Genomic DNA, 20352 nt, shown 5'->3' with positions numbered 1-20352 from the left:
CAGACAGAAATACAGCACGCATACAGACATACACAACATGCAAGCCTGTTCATAAGCTGCCCACCACACTCACACTCAAGGCTACTGTAATCAATCCTGCTGTCTAGGAGACCACACAAGTCCAAATACATGCAAACACTGCATTCTTCCCTGCATCTCAGAGTTGCAGACACACAGCTACCAAGGCGTAATCACACTCTGCAAGTCTGCACATGTTGTAAGACAGGGTCGTGAAAAGCAGAATCCAACCCGGTCTGACACATTTTCTTCAATGTTATTTTTAAATAACTTTAATGAGTATTTAATTCATCTGTACAAGAATTATCTATAAATAAAAGTTTTCTTCTTTTTTTTTTTTTTTTTAACCCTGTCATGTATGAATTAATAAAAAAAAAAACAGTGCAGCATTTTTAAGTACAGTATTATACCTCTACAGGCATAAGCAATACTTTTTTTTTGTTTATTAGCGATATTTAGAATGAATCATGATTTATTTGAATGCATTCTAAAAAATATTTATAATATATCGTCATATTTATATTGTGTAAGTTTCCTATAAAACATAGCTGTATCATTTTGTTTTCCTATTTATCGCAAAGGCAAACTTGCATAACTACATTGTGTCCAGTTATATAATTTATTTATTCTCTAGTGAGTGGAAACGTATTGGATGACTCACTAACATCCACTGAAGTGGTTTATTTACAAAACTACCATCCTCATTCATGAATATGCAAGAAAAAGAGCTTATAAATAGGTGTCGACTATCTGACCACTATGCATGAAAGGGTTAATTCTCTCTATTCTGTTTACCTCTTTGGTCCCTCATAACCAATAAAATCCTTGAACCAGTAGTAAGACTTTATAAAAGAGCATTTAGGATCCAAAACAGGCTCCCTGGATGGACTCCCCGTTGTTCTGCTCTGTCACTGTCAAATGCTTTGAACTTGCAAAATTTTATACTAATCAGTGGGATCAAACTGAATTTCCACCTGCTAAATAGATGCCCAATTACATCGTTAGGTGCCCTGGTGCCAAGATGTAACCCCAGATTAACAACAAGTGGACTTCAAACGCTACCACTTTTTAGGAACAGTTATATTTACTCACAACTGCCATTTACCGACAGTTACTGCTGTGACCACTGACGTGGCCCCGAAGCCTTCTCCAACCACTGCTTCTCCCCTCTATAAGACTATGTGACTGTTATGCCTGTGAAGATGAGCTGCGTCCGTTCATGTTTCTGCAGAGCAGGAACCTGCTGAAACTCAGTTTTTGCTGACTCAAGTTTGATTGTTTTTAATTCTTTTCTGCATAAAATAAAATGAAAAACTAAATAAAACTGAAATGAGACAAAAAATATGAAATGAAGAAAAGTTATTATACTGTTTGCAGTCCAGACATTTTAATCAAATTGATGACATTTTGTACAATAGAAAGAAGCCAGATACAGATCTGGCTTTATGACTGACCAGAGACCAGAGAATCAATGTGACTTGACTTCCTATATAATCTACAAACTCTGACCTTTTGTAAATGATACGTTAACTGTCATTGACAGCGTGATGGACTTCACAGGTAAATTAGTCCAAAAGCATGTATGACCTATATAATGAGGTCTTCCTGTCCCTTCAAATGAAGGAATTTAAAATAAAGGTGAAATTGAGTTTCCTGCACAGCCAGCAATGTTTTGCAAAGACATGCAGTGAGCAAAAACAAACCTTTTAGCTATCCCAGCCGCCAGTTTGACATGTTGAGGGTGTTTTTTTCCTGATTATTCAGAGAGCCATATGGCTGTGGTGAAACACTGGCCACACTGAAGACATGTAGCTGTGACTTGTAACCTTTAGCTGCACTCAAGGTTGAACAACATGCTGCCAGGAAATGCTGAAGAGAGCTGCATGACTGCACCAATAATTGATGCTGATGAGACCTAAAGCTGACAGTATGCTGAGGAAACATTAAATCTAACATGAGTCCAATTTGGCATCAGCTGATCAGCAATCTGGTCTTTTTTTTTTTTTTTTGTAGCCCCTTTGTTCTTTCCCTGCACCCTATCCAAGTTGTGCTGCTCAGGCTGGGGTGATTTTTTGTACCACACAGCACACAGGCAGCTACATTTCACGAAAAGAAAATGAGTGTTCCAGTTCTGCTCTGGAAATGTAAAAATCATTTAGAGGAGACATTTTTCCCCAAAGGAAACATCACAGCCAACACTGAAATCCCACCAGTGGATTTAATTTTAAAAAAATAATTAGCGACTGGCCTAGAAGGAGTCACATGGCATGCTCTGAAACTGATGGGAAGCTTCACCATCATCAGGGTAGAACCAAAAAAAAAATGCACAAACTCAATTTCAAAAGTGTCTGTTTGTGTGAAAAGGGTTCATCTTTATTTGTCATAATAAATATAGATTTTCTCACAATTTAACAATTACATTGACTGACAATCATACAAACAAGGATGATGATCCTTGGTAAGATGGGAGAGCGCTGATTGACACCAACACCACCAACCTCTAAAATGCCTCAAAGAGGAAGAGAAAGACTGAAGGACTGACTACAGGCTGTGACAGGTCTGAGGACACTGACATTAACCTCAGGTTAAACCAAAAACAGATTAAACCTCAGGTTAAAACAAAAAAATATACAAACAAACTAAAAAAATTAATCTTTTTTCACAGTTATAATAAAATAACTTGACCTAAGTTAAGCTATTTTATTTAACCTCTAGCCATGCAGATGCTGAAAGTACTTTGGGTGCACGTTGTTGGTGGTCTGCTGCCCTCTACTGTTAGTCAGAGGAATGCTCACAAATAAATTACGTTTCCAAAGGTAAGGAAGTTGAACCAAAACTAAATATAGTAAAAAATGAATAATAATAATAATAATAATTATGGTTTAAAAAAAAAAAAAAAAAAAAAGACAATGTGAGGCACCTGTAGTGTTGATCAACTCTACTCCAGAATACTTGTGGAGTGGTGTGGGCCCATGCCCCTCTATATGATCTCTACACGTCTTCTTCTTCGTCCTCCACTCAAATCTTCACTGCCAGCTACGTCTTCTCAGCGTGTACAGTGTGTTCTCTCCCTGGGTGAACGTATTTTGTGCATATCAAAGAGTCCTAGAGGATCTGTTCGGTGCTTGAGGCAGAAATGTCAAGTAGTCTCCAGGCAGCGTATGGGTTGAGCTCTTCCTGGTCTCGACAGAGAGCCCACACGTACATCATCCTGAGCACTTTTTCCTGCAGGAATAACAGCAGATGGACGCGGTTATTTAAACACTCTACCACCTACTGACTCTACCAAAGCAAACTAAACTTGTCATTATTTCAGTCAGATCTAAGGCATAATGTTTAGTAGACAGGTCACAGGACAGATGTACCTAACCACCTGCTGCCATTTCTGAAACCCTGACGACTTTTTCTAATATAAAATATTCGGAAAAAACTTCTCTGAGGTAAAATCAGTCAACACCCAGCTTCTCTGTGTCTCTTCTCTACATTAATTTTAAAGCTTAAAAGCAATCTGATATTCTATTAGATTACATTTACAACCTTAATAAGGTCCAGCAAAACAGTATGTCCGCATTTAACCCTTTGGCAGACTCAGAATTTGGCAGGTGCCAGCTTCATGTTACTGAGTGATGCTAAATGGTTCTGCTACCTTGACTTTTTTTTTTTTTTTTTTTTTTTTTTAGCAGTTACAAATGTTTTGAGATGAACGGCATAGCTGATGTACAGCTCACAAAGATTTCTGGCTCCTCTGTCTGACCAGATAAAGCATCTGCCCAACATCTAAACATGGCTTCATAGTCTCCTTAAATCCTGCTAATGAACTATTTACTTGCAGATATCATGCATGTGATGAAGGGAAACAACAAACTATAGATTGTTGATGTTTTAATAAGTGTGGCTTTTGGGGGGCATTTTTAATTTTCTCATATTACTGCTTTAGAAAATAAAACCTCATCTTCACAATATGTATCTCTGCTTGCATCACTTACAGGGTCTCCTTCCACCACTTCTCCCTTGGCATTTCGGATCACCATGACCAGTTGTGCCTGGAAAGTTATGATTAAAACTGGACCCTGCTCCATCATCTTACCCATGGCCAGCTGGAAAATAAAACACACAAATACATTACTGGGAATAATCTATAATGCTAAAAACATCAGCTTAAGGCAGAAGAAGAAAACACCCATTAAGAACATAACATGGAGACCATATTACCCGCATCCTCCGCTCACTCCACTGGCTTCCTGTCTCCGCCAGGTTTCTCTCCTCACACGCCAATGTATCCATGGACATGGATCCTTATTTATTATTATCACCCTTAAAGTGTGGTCCAGTCACTTACATCAATATTGTCTATGTCCAGAATCTTGGAGTGGAACTGTAGTCCCATGGCCTTGGCTTGCTGAATGGGATGTGCAAGTTGGCTGTATGTCTGAACGCCCAGAGAAGACAAGGAAAAGAATTTTATTAGGAATTTTAGGGGGGGGGAAAAACATCCTAACATTAGCACAACCTTAAAATAAAACCCTGCACGTCTGTCAAAACTGTGTGAGTGTGTGTCACTCAGGCCTTACCGCTTCATAACACCAGTCCTTCAATACCTCCAGTTCTCCTCTGATCATGGCCTGCACAAGAACAGAACACACACTGGTCAAGCTGCTTTAAAGTAAGACTTTAACATCTGGAAGCATGATTTCCCAAAAAAAAAAAAAAAAAATCATATTTGCATCGACAAGATAACATTTCATTGCAAGAGACTACCTATGAATGCTGGTCTGTAGGTCCACTAACCTCCAGTATATTTGGGATGATATCTCGTTCACACTGTTTCAGAAAGGAATCCTTGTCAAAAGAAGGGTCCACCTTTAAAATCTCTGTTAACACCTCAGACATTTCTGTCTTTGAAAACAGTCCACCTACAAAAATACAAAACAAATCCTTTTCAACAAAACTCATCAATAAAATGTAAGTTTGAACATTTCCAATAAATTCTCAAAAACACAATTTATGCCAAGACAACAGGACAGAACCAGTCAAATATATGATGTAACCTACGATATACGACATGACATGATATGAAACTTACACTAAAGCAAAAAAAAACAAAAAAATCCACATTGCTTTTAAGAATCAAATATTTACAATTTTAGGAAGATGCATTACTGATGTAAGACTTCTCTGTCATTCATTTCTGCATCACCACTCCAGCTGCATCTCACCTATGAGGTCAGACATCTTGTCAGTAACAGCACGTGATGCTCTGATGAAGGCGTTGTCACTCTCATCATACTTCATCTTCATTTCAAAGAACCCTTAAATCAACATAATGGAGATAAAAAATGAATAGAATGACAATGAAATGTGAATCCCTACTGCACACCAGTAAGAAAACAACACAACGAAGAAATACTTACTAAAGCTTTTTGTTATTTTAGCGCAACTCAAATATAACAGATATTATTTTTCTGTCAAAAAGAAACTCCTGCAGCCCTGATTGTTAGACCATGCTGGAAGTGACAGAATCAATCTTGCAGAGTAAGTGATGAATAACTCTCATATCTGTCCTGAAAACACATCCTCACACAGCTCTGGTATGAAACACAAACACACCTGTAATTTACCACAACTGTTGAGCATGAATAAATTTCCAATTGCTACGTAGTGTGGTGTGACTTGAAAAGCAAGAAAGTACAATTAAAATAGCTGTTTAGCAGTTTTGCTACTTAGTATTATCATGTTTTGCTTATACAGATGATCAGTAAGGATATGATGAAGGGTCGGGTTACCAGTCTGAATTTAGCTACTGAATATCTTCTCAGCAATAAAGCACGAAGATTTTAATGTGTAAATGAAAACTGGTACACTGGTCTTGAACAATGCTGATGATTAAACAATATTAACAGAAATCTACATACCTCCAAATCTACTGACTTTGTGCAATGTTCTGAATGCGAAGAGTCATTTTTCACCTGTCCAAAATTTATTAATCATCAAAATTGCTTCCTTAACTAATGTGCATAATGCCAAGTAAATCGACCTGGTGATGAACATTTATTCAGCCTCATCTGACATCCTAAAGCTGCAACCTCCATTAACTGCCCCTTACAGCTACAATTCATTAGCAAAAGCACCCAAAACTTGAGGGTCAGCAAAGAATTCAATGTCCAGGCTAAAACACAAATAAATTGATTATTAGTTCAAATTTTGACGGCTAATTTATCTCACCAGAACAGTAAAATGCTAAGCAACACTGACATCACAGATAAGAAAGCCTGGATACTTGGCCTCCACTACGTATGGAAAATCAGTATTTATAAACCCACAACTCTGATCCCATTCAGCATTAAAGACTTCAATCTCTTTATATGATGCTGATTCTAGTTTTAATGTATTCACAATTTTTCTGAAGGATTCTTTTGTTCTCATTGCAGCCTTTTATGATTCCATCCTGATCTTTTACCTGCTTACTTACAAAAAAACAACAGTAAATAAATATTAATAATAAAGGAAAAGGACCACCTGGGAAATCTTTCTAATGACCCGTCAATTTGCATTTGAAGTTGTAATTTCATACAGTGAGTTGTAATTTCCACACTCTTAATTCTACGTAGACATAATTTTTTTTTCTACATTACAAAAAAAATTAAGTTCAACAAAAAAATAAAACAAAATACTTCTGTCCAAATATATGAGGTCTGAATAGTATGAGATTAAACATGGTAAGGTATTTCTTACTGTTAAATACAACATTGTTGTCTTTGAAGTCTTTCCACTGCTGGTACCATTTGGAGTCTTTGTGGAGCACCACACCCACCGCTTCCCTAAAACACACGCAGTGAAACATCACAGCTGTCATTTATGTCTTAGAATTACAATTACACAGTTTTAAGTTATAAAATACTCACAAAAACAAAAAGATAAAAAAAAACATTATATCAGGAGCAACTAAATGAATACAACTGAAAAAGTGACTGTTAGATTTAAGAAATGCTCTTTTAATTCAACAACTGTGCAAATCCATGATGTGTATGAAGTTCTGTTTAAGCTGAAAGAGATGTGCTTTGGTGCCTGGCCCTATGTAATCATTTCTCCGCTTGGAGTTTCATTTCCATTTTTTCTATAAATACTGAGAGATGATAAACATGTCTTTTCTATCTCTTAACAAGAGGAACATTCCCTCTCTCACAAACAGGGCGAGCAGAGGGCACTCACGTACTCGTTGGCCTCAAAGACCTTGCTGTCATCTCCTGCTCCCTTAGAGGAAAATTCAGTCCTCTTTCGGAGTCTGGTTGGAGGCCGATAAGGACCAGTGTGGCCAAAGTCGCCAATCTCTTTCTTCACACTTTCCATGCCCTAAAGCAGATCAACAAGTAGTAGCATCAGCTAATGTGTTTTACTAATGTGGATTGTGGTTACATGCACATATATCACTACTTCATGTAGGAATATTTTTAAAGGATCATTTCAGTGAAGCTGTAGTAATCTAAAGCATATCTTAGTAACTGGATACCTGAGATATTGCCTTGAAGGCACCGGTCTTCCCCAACATCTCTCCACTCTTTGAGACAGATTCTGCGGAGGTCTTTGCTGTTTTGGCCGCTTCTTCCATTCCCTCTTTGATTTTCTTTCCAATGTCTGTACGACTGACTTCTTCCAGCCCCTGTCCAGACACACAGACGAGCAAACACAGTTACAGTACAGTTGCATCAGCATGAGAAGCATATCTATGATATCAAATCAAATATCATTTAGAAATAGGAGTCACTTTTACCTCTTTAACTGTCTCTGAAATAGTTCCCAATTTCTTCTTTAGAACTTCTGAGGTTTTTACGGTTTCCGACTCTATAGTTTTCTAAGAAAAAGACAGAGGTCACCGAATTCAGCCCTGGCACTAAGTCTGAATGATGTATACGGCCAAACACTTACGTATTTCCTTCGAGCTTGTTTCAGTGCATCTGACTCTTCCAGTTTTTTGGCCTCTTCTCTGAACTTCTTGATGTTTTCTTTCATTTCTTTGTTTTTGTTCAGCTCTTGCTTAATGTTATCCAGAAACTCCCCCAGGAAACCTTTTCTACCACCACCCCTCTCCCCTGACAAATACCTGACCTGCAGAAGGGGAGAGTTAGGCACCTTGATGAAACAAACAACTGTGATAAATGTAACTGACACATATCCAGGAAAGTTCACAAAACTAAATAGATCTTGAGAAACAAAAGCAGACAAACTGTTGTTCCACTATAAAACAACATTTCTAAATTTATAGGGCAGGAAATGCATGTTAACTTTATCCATTAATTTTAACATTTGACACGTTTAGAATTATAACTAATTCAAAGATAGATTTGTAAATGGTTCACAAATTATCTGAATTCTTCCATTCGGCACTTTAAAATCTAAACTTAATTTAAAAAATTAATGAAAGTTTTTATTTCATAGATTTTTTCTTCCCTTTAAAAATACAAATTGTCGTTTCTATTATACATAGTTGGAATGCCGGTTTAGTCATCTTTTAAGGATGGTTAACGTATTTTGTGCATCTCTGCAGAGCAACATTTGTGCACCGTGCCCACCAAAAAGTGTCCCAGAATTCCTTGCTACATTCTCCTGTTGGTATTGACTCTTGATTTGAATTTCTCAGTGGATTGGACGATTACACTTTTGCACAATAAAAAGGAAAAAATGCAACATATTGGGAATTCTTTCACTTTATTCCTTTTACATTGTGAGGGACCTTAATGAAGATTGTGTAGAAGAGCCACACAAGCCCCAACTGCTTGGTACCTCTACATGCTGGTCACATTTTTCTGGGAAATGACACCTGTTTTTCAGCCAGGAATTATTGAACATAAACCAGTGTGGTTGTTTTGGTTACTGCAGCATGTACAGCTGATCCTACAAGAGTTCAACCAGGTTGAGGTCTGGACTACGACAGGCCATTCTACCCTCTCCACTCCCAAATTCTGGATATAGTCTGATGATCCTGGCTCTGAAGGAAAGAGCATTGCCATCTTGGGAGGATGAAGGGTCTCAGATTCTGAAGGTATGGGATCTCCACTGGCACCAGAATCTCATTCCAATATGTTTGTTTATCACTTGATTGACAGTTATACATCTGAGACTGGCACACACCTGGCAGCACTTGAATCTCAATAAAGTGAATGGACCAGCAGGAAAATATTGCAGGGGCACAACCCACATGTTTATTCATGTTTCTCATGTTACACAGAAGCATATCTTGACATGTTTAGGTAAGCTTTAATAAGAAGCCTAAATATTTCTGCTTGCCAGAATAATAGTCTGTTTAGAAGTGAGCTATTAAATTAATTTTCTCTATTATTTTGAAAGTGATGAGATGATATAATTACTTAGTTTGGCAAGAGGAAATGTAATTACAATGCCATTGTGCAGGCTGCAATGTTATAGATGTTATTTTTGTACTTTGAGCTAGTGCCGTAGTGTTTGGTGTCTGTGTTGTTGCATGTTTATATGTTTATGCATTTCAAATCAAGGGATGTATTGAGTTGATGATTTTGTAGAAACCACAGGGAGAACAGGTGCTGTATGGGAGCAGCTGATGGACATCTAATAAACAAACGTTATCAGTAAGGTGACTAATCAAGCTTTTTAACTATTTATAATAACCAAGGCCGGATTATCCATTGGGAATTATAGGCACAGGCCCACTCGGGGCTTATGTGGGGCCCACGAAAGGAAAACACCAGCTGTTTGGGCATGAAACAAAATGTATATAAAAGCCAAATAGTTACACCACAGTCTCTAGTGTGTTGCTATTGGTACCACTAGCTGAGAGATGTTAGAAATGTCGTTTCACAGTGTATCATTCACAATTTTCACAATGTTGCGGAGAGGAAGGGGGCCCCTGGAACACTCTGGGCCCAGGGGCCTGTGTACTTTTAATCCGGCCCTGATAACAACACACAATTAGATACTATTAAAGGGAAGAAATAATGGAATAAACACAAGTTTCCTTAGTTGCAACTATTTTTTAATAGAGTTACAGAGTCCAATTTAAATTTCATACATCTATAAACTGCACCTCTCAGCTTTTGGTATAAGGTAAGGAATAAATATCAATTATTACAAAAAATGGAGAAGAAAAAAAAAAATCTCGTGAAGATTTACCTGTGAAGAGGGGGCGATGAGGCCACGTATCCTGTAAAGATTGGGTCTGTTTGGGAGCAGCAGGTAAGCCGAAGGGAATGCCACCAAGCCTCTTCTTACACATATCTGATATCAAGCACACGTAATTAAACTTTTTTTTACAACGTAACATAAGTTAAGTCATAACCTAAAACCAAAAGGCACTGCCTAAAACATACTAAAACCTTACATCTGTGCAAACTATACAACATCACTGGTTGATTTTCCTTGTATTATAATGTTTAATTTCTTTGTTGTTGTTCCTTTTTAATGATCATCTTCATGATTACACTTTGTAAAAACTAACCCATGTAATAACTTTTTAAAAACTTAAGTAAAAAAATAAGTCGTGCACCATTTTTACATTTACACCAGCGGTGGAGCAAAATAACAGGCAGAGCTGCAGCCTGGTCGGCGACCACAATGATGAGCTTAAAAACGACTAAAAGGACAAGTATAACAATATTTCAACACTTAAAGGAACAACCAAACAGAAAAAGATGAACCCGATGACTTGTCTGTGATCCAAACCAGAGATGTAGGAATCCAGTCATTACCTCAGCGAGCTAAAGCGGAGTTTAGCGCTCTAGTTAGACCAGTTGTAACTGTCTACTGCAGCTGGAAATGTGGCATTTAACTTTTTATTTACATTTTAGCTGTCATTTTATTATCTCCGTGTATTCAACATTCAGTTTTAGCAGAAACCTTTCCCGGGACTCACCTGATAACACTGACACATGGGGGCCGCCATCTTGGAGCTGATGCCTGTGACCTTCTTCCGGTGGTGACCTTCCACGTCCACGAGAAAGGGGAGGGGCTTAATCCGCCGTCCAATACAATGTAATATTTTTCCACAACCCATGGTATGCCTTTATTCCTTCGCGTTCTGCATAACTTAACATACATATCAGTGTTTACTGTTACCTTTTTAAGGTAGGGCTGTTAACTTGGTACCACAAGGACCCCGCAGCTTTTCAATGTATCCCTGCTCCAACACCGGACTCAATTGGATCCATTCAATTCAGTGTTGGAGCTGGGATACATTTAAAAACCTACTGGGCTGCAGTCCCTGTGAAACTAAACTGAATTACCCTACTTTTAGGAAGTTTGAAAATAAAAATGAAGCAAGCATCACAATATAGGACAGAAAAGTCACTGTTTTTATGTTGAGATTTATTTATCAAAACACCTTATATAACAAAGGCAATGACAGGGAAGCATGACAGAAAAAAAACCAAAACAATAAGTTTGGTCTCTAAAAAGTAAAATTTAAGTAGAAACTAAAAACGTTCACTGTTACAAATTACTAACTAAAATAACACTTCGATTGTTACAAACATCTAACAAACCAAGTCTGCTGAGGGGTAATTCAGATAAAGAGTAGAAGTTAATGTCAGATGTGACACAGATACAACTCATGCATTCCTATCAATCCTAACATCAATTTCTCTTCCACTCAGCCGGTAGCCATTCATGGTACGGCAAGCACGCTCAGCAGTTTCAGGGTTGTCAAAGCGAACCACACCACAGCCCTTGGACTTGCCATTCTCCATCTTAATATCAGCATACTGGACCATACCTGCACAGAAGCAAAAAACAGTCAAATTTTTTCTTGATATTAAAAATTAAATCACCCATGTTCCTATCCTATTGATCTAATTGTTTAAGTGGTTGCTGAATGCAAACTACACAATGCATCTCTTAAGAATGAGTTTCTAAATCTGAACTAAATTTCTTCATATATCTATTCTTACCACATGTATTGAAGGTGTCCTTCAGCATCTTCCAGGTGAAGTCAAATGGCAGCTGAAAAACAAAAATTTATTCCAAGTTTTGTAAATTATGAACAAATGTTTATTGAACAAAAAAAAAAAAAAAAAAAGTATAAAAGAAATAAAAGTCCGTAAACACTTACATTTCTGACAAAGATCTGGCATCCCTTACGAATATTGCCTCCTACAGTTCCTGGCCCTCCAGATCCGGCTCCTCCAAATGAATTTCCACCAAATCCACGATCCATATCACCAGAGCGGTCAAACTGGCCACCAACACCTCCTGCAGATCCCATTCGGTCCATGCCAGAGCTCATGCGGTCCATGCCACCAGAGGGAAAACGGTCGAGGCCTCCTGCAGATCCCATGCGATCAAAGCTGCTTCCCATTCTGTCAAGCCCAGTGTTGCCCATGCGATCCATTCCCATTGGGGAGGCAAAGTCCATTCCGGTATTCATGCGATCCAGACTTGATGCTCCCAGGCGGTCAAACCCTGTAGGGCCCAGGCGGTCCATGTTGGAGGTCATACGGTCCAAGCCTGGTCCAAGCCTGTCCATACTGGGTCCCATCCGGTCCATTCCTGAGCCCATTCGGTCAAACCCTGATCCCAACCGGTCCAGGTCAGACACTCTATCCATCCTGTCCATGCCACCCATCCGGTCCATCCCTCCCATGCGATCCATGTTGCCCCCTAGGCGGTCCATTCCAGAGCTCATGCGGTCCATACCCATGGAGTTTCCTAAGAAAGTAAACAAACAAACACAGGAAGGAATTATTAACCAAGCTATAGTAAGATTTACACAGGCCTTAAAACAAATCCTGAAAATACTAACCCATTCCTCTTTCAAAGGAGTCTCCAAAATTATTGCGAGACATTCCCATTTCATTTCGCCCAAATTCCCTGTCAAAAGCACCACCAATCCCACGGTCCATCTCTGACAATGCAAGAGATGAAACCATTAGAGACATCCAGCAAAACGTGAAGAGTTTCACGCTTGCTTTGGAGTGCTCGGCACCTCTCAACACCTAATTACCATTCATTCGACCCATCCCTGAAGAACCAAAACGATCCATGTTATTCACTCCTCCAAAATTGTCCATTCCTTTAAAAAAAAAAAAAACAAAAAAAAAAAAAAACACACACACATATCAAAAACTATTATGCAACAATACCCAGTTTAAGGATTTAAATCAGATGATAAAACTACAGGAAAGCAACAAATTCTGAGGCGGTTGTTTGTTTACCCCCTCCCATGCGACCTCCCATGTTGCCAAATCCCATTCCATCCATCCCTACAAGTGAAAAAAAACTTTGATGAGATGGAGCCTGTTACCAATTCACTGCACGATATGAAGGAAACAAAAGCACTACATAAGTTACCTCCTGGGCCCATGTTGCCCATCGCTCCACCGCCACCACCTCCTCTATTGAGCTGGGTAGCATCAATAGGCTGACCACCAGGTCCCAAGCCCAAACCTACTCCACTCAGACCACCTAGGCAAAGATGGGAATAGGTTTAAATTATTATTTATATATGTTTAAAAAAAATAATAGGAAATTTACAGATAATGGACTATTCATCAGCATGTAGCCTGCCAAAACACTATTGAGTTTGGAGCAACCATTTTCGAAAAGGGGAAGAAGGTAGTTACTTCAATCTACAAATCCAGTATGACTCAACATAGACATAAAAATCTACAAGGAATTTTGATTTACAAAGTAAAATTTTACAAGTAGATTCAAGAACATAAAAATAACATTGGTTCATTTGTTAGCATTTGCATAGCATTATTATTATTATTACTAATATTTTTATTAAAAGCCAAAATTATTAATTAAAAACAAGACAATGGACTTTCTAAGCTTCTTCAGATCCCTAATGGTTGACCCAACCTAAAAAAAAAAAGCAACTGTAGCCATTTAGGCTTTCATTTGGCTCGCAGTATAATATTAAGTCTGCAGCATGTGACAATTTTGATGTCAATCTTGTCAATGCTGGTCAAATCCTCCAAATTGTATGCAAGTCAGACTTATTTAAACTACATTGATTATATCCTAAATTTACTAGGTTTGGGACTTGATTAAATAATAACCTAATTAATTATATGCTTTATCATTAATAAATCTAAATCACTTTTTAAATTACCAAGATTTGCCCTAAAAAGCAAGCTTTTTTTTTTTTTTAAATAATTTGATTTTAATGACTGACTAATATAAAAAACAGGCAATATTGTCAACCTAAGCCCTATTAATGTACAAAACATACATTTAATTTCATTTCAATTCAACAGAGGAAAAACTAAATTAAAAATATCCCTGGTTAAGATAAAACAGACAAAGTTATAGTGTCATGTTAAGTACGTTTATCTTTAAATCAAGATTCTACAATATGTTGCAATACTTTTAACTTTACATGTTTTTGTAAACATAACATTAACTTCATTAATAGGCGTCATTGTCCAACAGTAATGTTGGAAATAATGCCTGCCAATGTTGTTAAGTTATTAGCTGAGCTGTTCCATGCGTAGCTTTTTTCCCATAATTAATTTATCATAATTAATGTTATGATGTCCCACCCAGCCATATCTCATTTGTCCGTTAATTCCCTAAGAGTACTCTCCATCATCCATTGTACTGTGTTTTGAAGGACAGCAAAACACTTCCTGCCCCAGATCACATGAGTGAACTCTAGCAATTAATGTGCATGGTTAGGTGAAAACGTTTCCAAATTTCTTTTTCAATACAAAAAAGAAAGCCTTGCATATACATACGAGGAAGAGCAGCTGCTCTGTCTGGTGGTCCAAAATCTTTGGGGAGGGATTTCTCATCCTATAAAAGTGAAACAAGACTTTAATATTCTTTGTCGTATTACGACAGGGCCTGATGTACAAATAAAGCATAGCAACATACCAGTTTGACATGCATGGTTCTGTTGAATAAGAGTTGTCCATTAAACATAGCTGTTAAGTATTTAAGGAAAGTATACCTGAAACTAAGGAAACCATGACATTCTAGTGAAAACGAAGGAGTTTTGATTAAAAAGAAGATCAGACAATCAGCCAAAGGATACAGACTGCTTGAACTGCTTCAATGGGCATTTCGAAGGTTACTGTTCCCATGCCTCTGCTTTTACCATCCTTGTCCTCCAGAATATCTGTCCTCAAAACCATTCCTGCCATGCCGAAGACCTCTTTCAGCTTCTTCCACCCTACTTTGTAATCAAGCTGAAAGCAGAAAGGGGAAAAATAAAAAGTCTGACATAGTTACTTACAAAAGCAAATCTATGTTGAGATTTTCCACCATCTAATGGTCCCACATAAGATTGCTAAAAAAAAATTCTGAATAATCAGTCAATTCTAATTGAATGTGATAAAACCCAGTCTCTAAAAAAAGAAGTTGTCTCATTTCATAGCTTAATTACTTTTTTTAAATGATCAACACAAAGACCAATGCTAAAATTCTGAGCCTTACATTAGCCACAAAAACAGTGCTTCCAATCCTGCCAGCCTGGAGACCATGGATAATCTCGTTGGGGATGTTTGGGTTGTTCATCAGGCTGGGGGGAATGTTAACCATGGGGCCATTTGGACCGGGGCCCATGCGATCCATACCGCCCATGCCACCCATTCCTCCCATACCTCCCATCCCACCCATTCCGCCCATTCCGCCCATTCCGCCATGGCTTCCTGGTGGGCCTCCACCTTGAGACTTGTTAATTTCCCTCTGAGAGATGATTCCATCAGGGTCCTGAAAAATATGGGGAAATATTCACTCAGGTTAAGTCGCATGGATATTTCAATTTTTTTTTTTTTTAAAGGTTAAATAATAATGACATTTGCATTACTTTTTATTCCTGCAACCTACCTCTTTCACTTTGAGAGGTCGCCCATTGAGGTTATGCTTGTTGACCTTTTCCACTGCTTTCTTCATTAGTTCTTCAGTCCTAAACTCAACAACACTAAAACAAACATATCCACCAATAAATAAATAACCTATTACATTCTGGCATAAACAGAAATGAGGAATGGTTTCCAGTTAATTCTGTAGACAGGTTTATTCCTGTGTTGTCAAGCTGACATACTAATACATATTCACAAAAGTTGTGAAAGAGGAATTCTGAATACTTACGCACAACCCTTTGTTGATTGAAGACATCAGGACAGGCATCAGGAAAAATAAACATATTAATATTAGTGAAAGTAAAGTTTGGTAAATGTTTTAATTGACATATAGCAAAACAAATATTTTCATGCATAGCAAAAAAGTTTGAACACAAAAAGGCCTATAGCTGTGGCAACAACTCCATACACTGATACATTTGTTACCCAGTCAGTCAATAACAATACAGACAAGTCTAATGAAAATCAAGAATTATTTTCCAACAGTCAAAGGGCAGAAAATCCACAGTGATAAGTTTCCACACCACTGATATTGGAGAAGTAACTTTCCAATGAAATAAATAGTTTAACACCCATCTAACAGCTTTGTAACAACATCTTGCAGATCTTAAGATCATAAGGAGCAAATCCAGCAACCAAAGGGGACATTGTCAGCTACCGCAAGCCACAGGATTGAATACAATGAAACCTGAAGTCCTGTTTTAAGAGTTTGAACCCTTCAGGATGGCCTTAAATAAGTGTCACAGACGACTCCAAATAAAACATGCCTCCAGCATGTCACCATCTCACACACTCCACCAGGTTTCTGTATCTGAACAATTCCCAACAATGTAAATAAACCAAAGCTGACAAACACAGGTTTGTCTAAGCTTACATGTTTTATTTGTATGTATTTGCACTTACCCTCGATTTGCCTTCTGCGTCCATTAAGTGTTCCACGTACGTTACCTCACCCACTACAAATCAGATTCCAGAGACGACACACACCAAGGGGAGAGAAGCCGAGAGAACAATGGGGGTTTAGAGCAGAAACAAGGAGGACGGCCGGTGACAGTGAGCTCGGACTGCTAGTCCCGAGTAGTCCCCCAGCACCTCAGCAGCACAATATGGTACAGGTCTACAAAAGGTAAGCTTGGCTTAATAAAATAAAAAATGATAAACACTTCTTAGCCTGTCCTTGTTGGATTTCTCCCAAAACACCAAAAGCAATAGACTGAGGACACCAACTGTTGAAATGGCCAAAAGCCTTCCTATTTCGATGTAATGCCGTCAACACCACCTAGTCCATCAAGATAATTGACCATATAATTTTCAAGGTAGAAAAACCCATACAAATGCCTCAGCCCATTTCATTACAAGCCTTAGTGTACTTTTCCCAAATGTCACAATTTTAAACCTCCAGCAAATGCATCAAAACATTTGCCCATCAGGTGATCCTAAGAGCTAGAAAACTAGAAAAATGACCATAATCTTTGTGATGGCAGGTTCTTAGAAAAAGGATGCTTCTTTAACTACAAACCCATAAAGTGGCCCATATCTGAATGCAAAAAAATCTCAGTTTTGATTCAGTCGACCACAGCCACACTTATTCCAGGTCACGTCTTTCAGCAAATGGACATCGGTGACCAAACCTCTCCAGACAAGGACAGTTCAAAAGAAGTTGCTTCATTTTGTAGACCTGTACCCCAAAGACATCCCCAGCATATATCTGTGTTTGGCACAACATGGAGATCTGCTGAGAAAATATTCGCTTGTCAAGGTCACACCTAAAAAAGAAAATGCAATTTAACTCCACAGTCAGTTGAGATAAAACCAATACCTGCCTTCCTTCAGAAAAAAAAAATTGTACCCTTTCTAAACACATTCTTTAGCTTACATGTCAAATGATAGCATTATTAATTAAGCATCTATGGATATCAATATCCCATAACTATACAACTCTTCATGTAAGTTCATCTTTGTAGAATTCAGACCTGCTTCATCACAACACATTTAATTGGACATGTCTCCAAAGAATTTCACCATTTCTTTTACATAAGTTTAACTTTGACTCATAATTAGATGTTGCAACTGATAGCAACCTATTCCTTGTTTCTGGGCAAAATAAATCATTAAACTCCAGCAAGATTATTGTTTCACTTGTATCATGCGTTTCTTGTGGGGGTAAGCATCTCATTACACCATTCAAGACCCCTTTTTGTGGTATTTTCACATTAGTGGACTTGCTTTACACTTGTACAACCTCCACGTCACAAAAACAATGGTTACAGTAATCTCAATGGAGACCAAGTGTTCAATCTTACATCCGGGTTACCACACTTATGCAAGTCTGCAACAGCTCCTTAGTTGGCAGACAAATGAGAGGGACCCTGTCCGAAACCTTTATTCCAAATAACTTCCACAGAAATCACAACGCTAGCATACCACCCCAAACAGCCCTTCAGAGCTGCAGCGGTCAAACAAAATGACCACTGACGCTGATCCTGACTTTGTCCAAAGCTGTCATAAGTTATTTCCTGATCCAAACACCTTACCTTTTTCTTTCATCAAGTCTTTAAGGGCCTGCCATTTCACATCATAGGGGATGTTGCTGACAAAAACACGGTATCTTTTGTTAGCGTTGCTGTAAGGTTCAAAGCGACCACCTCCACCTCTCTTCAGGGGTCTCTCCTTCCTGCTCAAGTTGGAGTCATTCTTGGGTTTCCCATTCATTTCTCTGCAATAAACAGAATTTCACATAAAAATGATGCAATCATACCGAACTCTTAATAATATATATTATTTAAAAAAATAAACAACTGGTCACTGTCTGGTGGGAGCCCTAAAACGAAAGAACTGCTGTAAGCAGGTCAATCAGCTAACCCAATAAAGGCGGCCTTAATCCAGACGGAAGCCTCTATTCCACGTATACAAACGGATGTTTTTACAAGCCTCTTACTGTAGATCGATGTTTGATATTTCATTCAATACTTGTAATGTTATAACATTTCATAACATTGAAATATTTTCAACTGAAAATGGCTGAGCTCAGCCACATGGCAAGGCCGCGCTATGGACCAGATGGGCCTTTCCCGTGAGACTCGATAAACGATACTTTATTATGTAAAAATAATACAAACAATTTAACCAAACATAAAATAGAGTTTTACAAATAGTCTTTTTTTAAAGAAACAACCCAACGATTATCACATGGTTATTGGTCTCGAAAACATTTATTTCCACCGTAGGCGCTAATGTTTCCAGCAAATAGACGGGCCCAAAATACAGACTGCGTAACTTTAGTTCAGTGCAACTAAATAGTGGAAATTTAAAGTCTCCGTGTTTTCGGAAACCTGATTGCATCGCTGGGGTTTTATTTCTGTGATCATTATTATTATTATTTTATTTTAATAGCAAAGACATCCGACATTACAAAAAAAAAAAAAAAAATGCTTCACTACCTGGTTACAACAAAGAGACCTCGACAGACAGACTCACCCTTGCGGCTGCTGCGCCTGCAGCAGCGGCTGCGGCTGGATCGCATTTTCGGTAGTAATTTCGGTCTGTTCGCTCGACATTTTCTTCACTTGGTGTGTTTTTAGCCTAAATTCACTATTTTGTAGCAAACTAGAATCGACGATATAACCAAGTCGATCGGCTGTAATAGCACACACCGAAGCTAGCTATTGTGAAAATGGCGGATAGCGCAGTTTTGATCAATTTAAAAAAGTGTCGAGAACTACTTCCGGTTTTCTCGGAAGTAGTTAAACATAATGTACGATAGAAAATAAAAGAAATAGATTATCAAAGAGAGCAGATCTGTCAAATGAACAGTTTCATCACAGTTTAAACTAAAAGCTCTTTTTTATTTTATAGTCATTTGGCAGACGCTTTTATCCAAAACGACTTACATGCGATAAGTGATCAATTAACCATAGCAATCAACCTAATATGCATTTCTTTTATATCCTTTTACTGATAGTATAATTTTTAAAAGCACTAACACACAGTGGTTCCAATGAAGAGGTCAAACTGTCAGTGTTGGTCATACACAATCCATTTATTTTTTTAATAGCTGAAACTCTACAAACCAAGACTACATCATGACCTGTCATGCAAGGACTGGGAAACCGAACACTCACTATGAAAGGACTGGGGGTATACTAAGCATTCAAAAGAAATTTAAATCCAATACATTTCAAATAAAACAGCACACTAAGTGCAACTACAAACCATTCACCTTCTAATCTAAAGTGAACTCCCAGCATCACTATGGAGGGCTGAAAATGGGTCCACGGACAAATCAAAATGCCAATAAACAGATTAAATATTTTTTCATTGAGAAACTTATAAGATGTGAACAATTTACATGTCTTTGTTATTTTCTTTTTTTAAGTTTGTATTGGCCCTGCAATGGACTGGCGAGCTGTCCAGGGTGTACCCTGCCCTTCGCCCAAAGCCAGCTGGGATAGACTCCAGCTTCCCCGCGACCCTGAATTTGATAAAGCGGTTTAGAAAATGAATG

General features: G+C 38.1%; 2 protein-coding genes across 2 annotated transcripts; both read right to left on the bottom strand.

Annotated features, from left to right (window-relative positions):
* Window positions 1-2395: 2395 nt before the first annotated feature.
* On the bottom strand, window positions 2396-10929 carry timm44 (translocase of inner mitochondrial membrane 44 homolog (yeast)). Its single transcript, XM_079245100.1, has 13 exons — window positions 10898-10929; window positions 10159-10263; window positions 7942-8121; window positions 7787-7867; window positions 7526-7675; window positions 7232-7368; window positions 6751-6836; window positions 5235-5327; window positions 4807-4931; window positions 4590-4640; window positions 4358-4447; window positions 4005-4115; window positions 2396-3243 (listed from the first exon to the last, which is right to left on the bottom strand). The coding sequence occupies exons 1-13, from the start codon at window positions 10925-10927 to the stop codon at window positions 3124-3126; spliced, it is 1359 nt and encodes a 452-aa protein (XP_079101226.1). The 5' UTR covers window positions 10928-10929; the 3' UTR covers window positions 2396-3123.
* Window positions 10930-11328: 399 nt separating this feature from the next.
* hnrnpm (heterogeneous nuclear ribonucleoprotein M) lies at window positions 11329-19536 on the bottom strand. The gene is made up of 16 exons (XM_079245106.1): window positions 19326-19536; window positions 18383-18564; window positions 16752-16804; window positions 16078-16085; window positions 15814-15907; window positions 15421-15696; window positions 15020-15173; window positions 14860-14909; window positions 14721-14778; window positions 13330-13443; window positions 13194-13241; window positions 12983-13051; window positions 12782-12883; window positions 12092-12687; window positions 11931-11982; window positions 11329-11755 (listed from the first exon to the last, which is right to left on the bottom strand). The coding sequence occupies exons 1-16, from the start codon at window positions 19403-19405 to the stop codon at window positions 11592-11594; spliced, it is 2100 nt and encodes a 699-aa protein (XP_079101232.1). The 5' UTR covers window positions 19406-19536; the 3' UTR covers window positions 11329-11591.
* Between the last annotated feature and the right edge of the window lie 816 nt (window positions 19537-20352).

This window comes from Telmatherina bonti (genome assembly GCF_933228915.1).
Source record: "Telmatherina bonti genome assembly, chromosome: 8".
Classification (NCBI taxonomy): domain Eukaryota; kingdom Metazoa; phylum Chordata; class Actinopteri; order Atheriniformes; family Telmatherinidae; genus Telmatherina; species Telmatherina bonti.
The sequence above is the reverse complement of the archived record's forward strand: the minus strand, read 5'-3'. Positions and strand labels throughout refer to the sequence as shown.

What these genes read in the sequence shown, in the direction of transcription:
- timm44 (XM_079245100.1), bottom strand. Translation starts at nt 10,927, where the DNA reads ATGGCGGCCCCCATGTGTCAGTGTTATCAG. An exon ending in CCATGTGTCAGTGTTATCAG is followed by an intron (nt 10,264 to 10,897) that starts GTGAGTCCCGGG and finishes GCTTGATATCAG; the next exon opens with ATATGTGTAAGAAGAGGCTT. An exon ending in AAGGTCTTTGAGGCCAACGA is followed by an intron (nt 6,837 to 7,231) that starts GTACGTGAGTGC and finishes CGTGTGTTTTAG; the next exon opens with GGAAGCGGTGGGTGTGGTGC.
- hnrnpm (XM_079245106.1), bottom strand. Translation starts at nt 19,405, where the DNA reads ATGTCGAGCGAACAGACCGAAATTACTACCGAAAATGCGATCCAGCCG. An exon ending in CAGGCGCAGCAGCCGCAAGG is followed by an intron (nt 18,565 to 19,325) that starts GTGAGTCTGTCT and finishes TGTTTATTGCAG; the next exon opens with AGAAATGAATGGGAAACCCA. An exon ending in CTCCTTTGAAAGAGGAATGG is followed by an intron (nt 12,688 to 12,781) that starts GTTAGTATTTTC and finishes TTACTTTCTTAG; the next exon opens with GAAACTCCATGGGTATGGAC.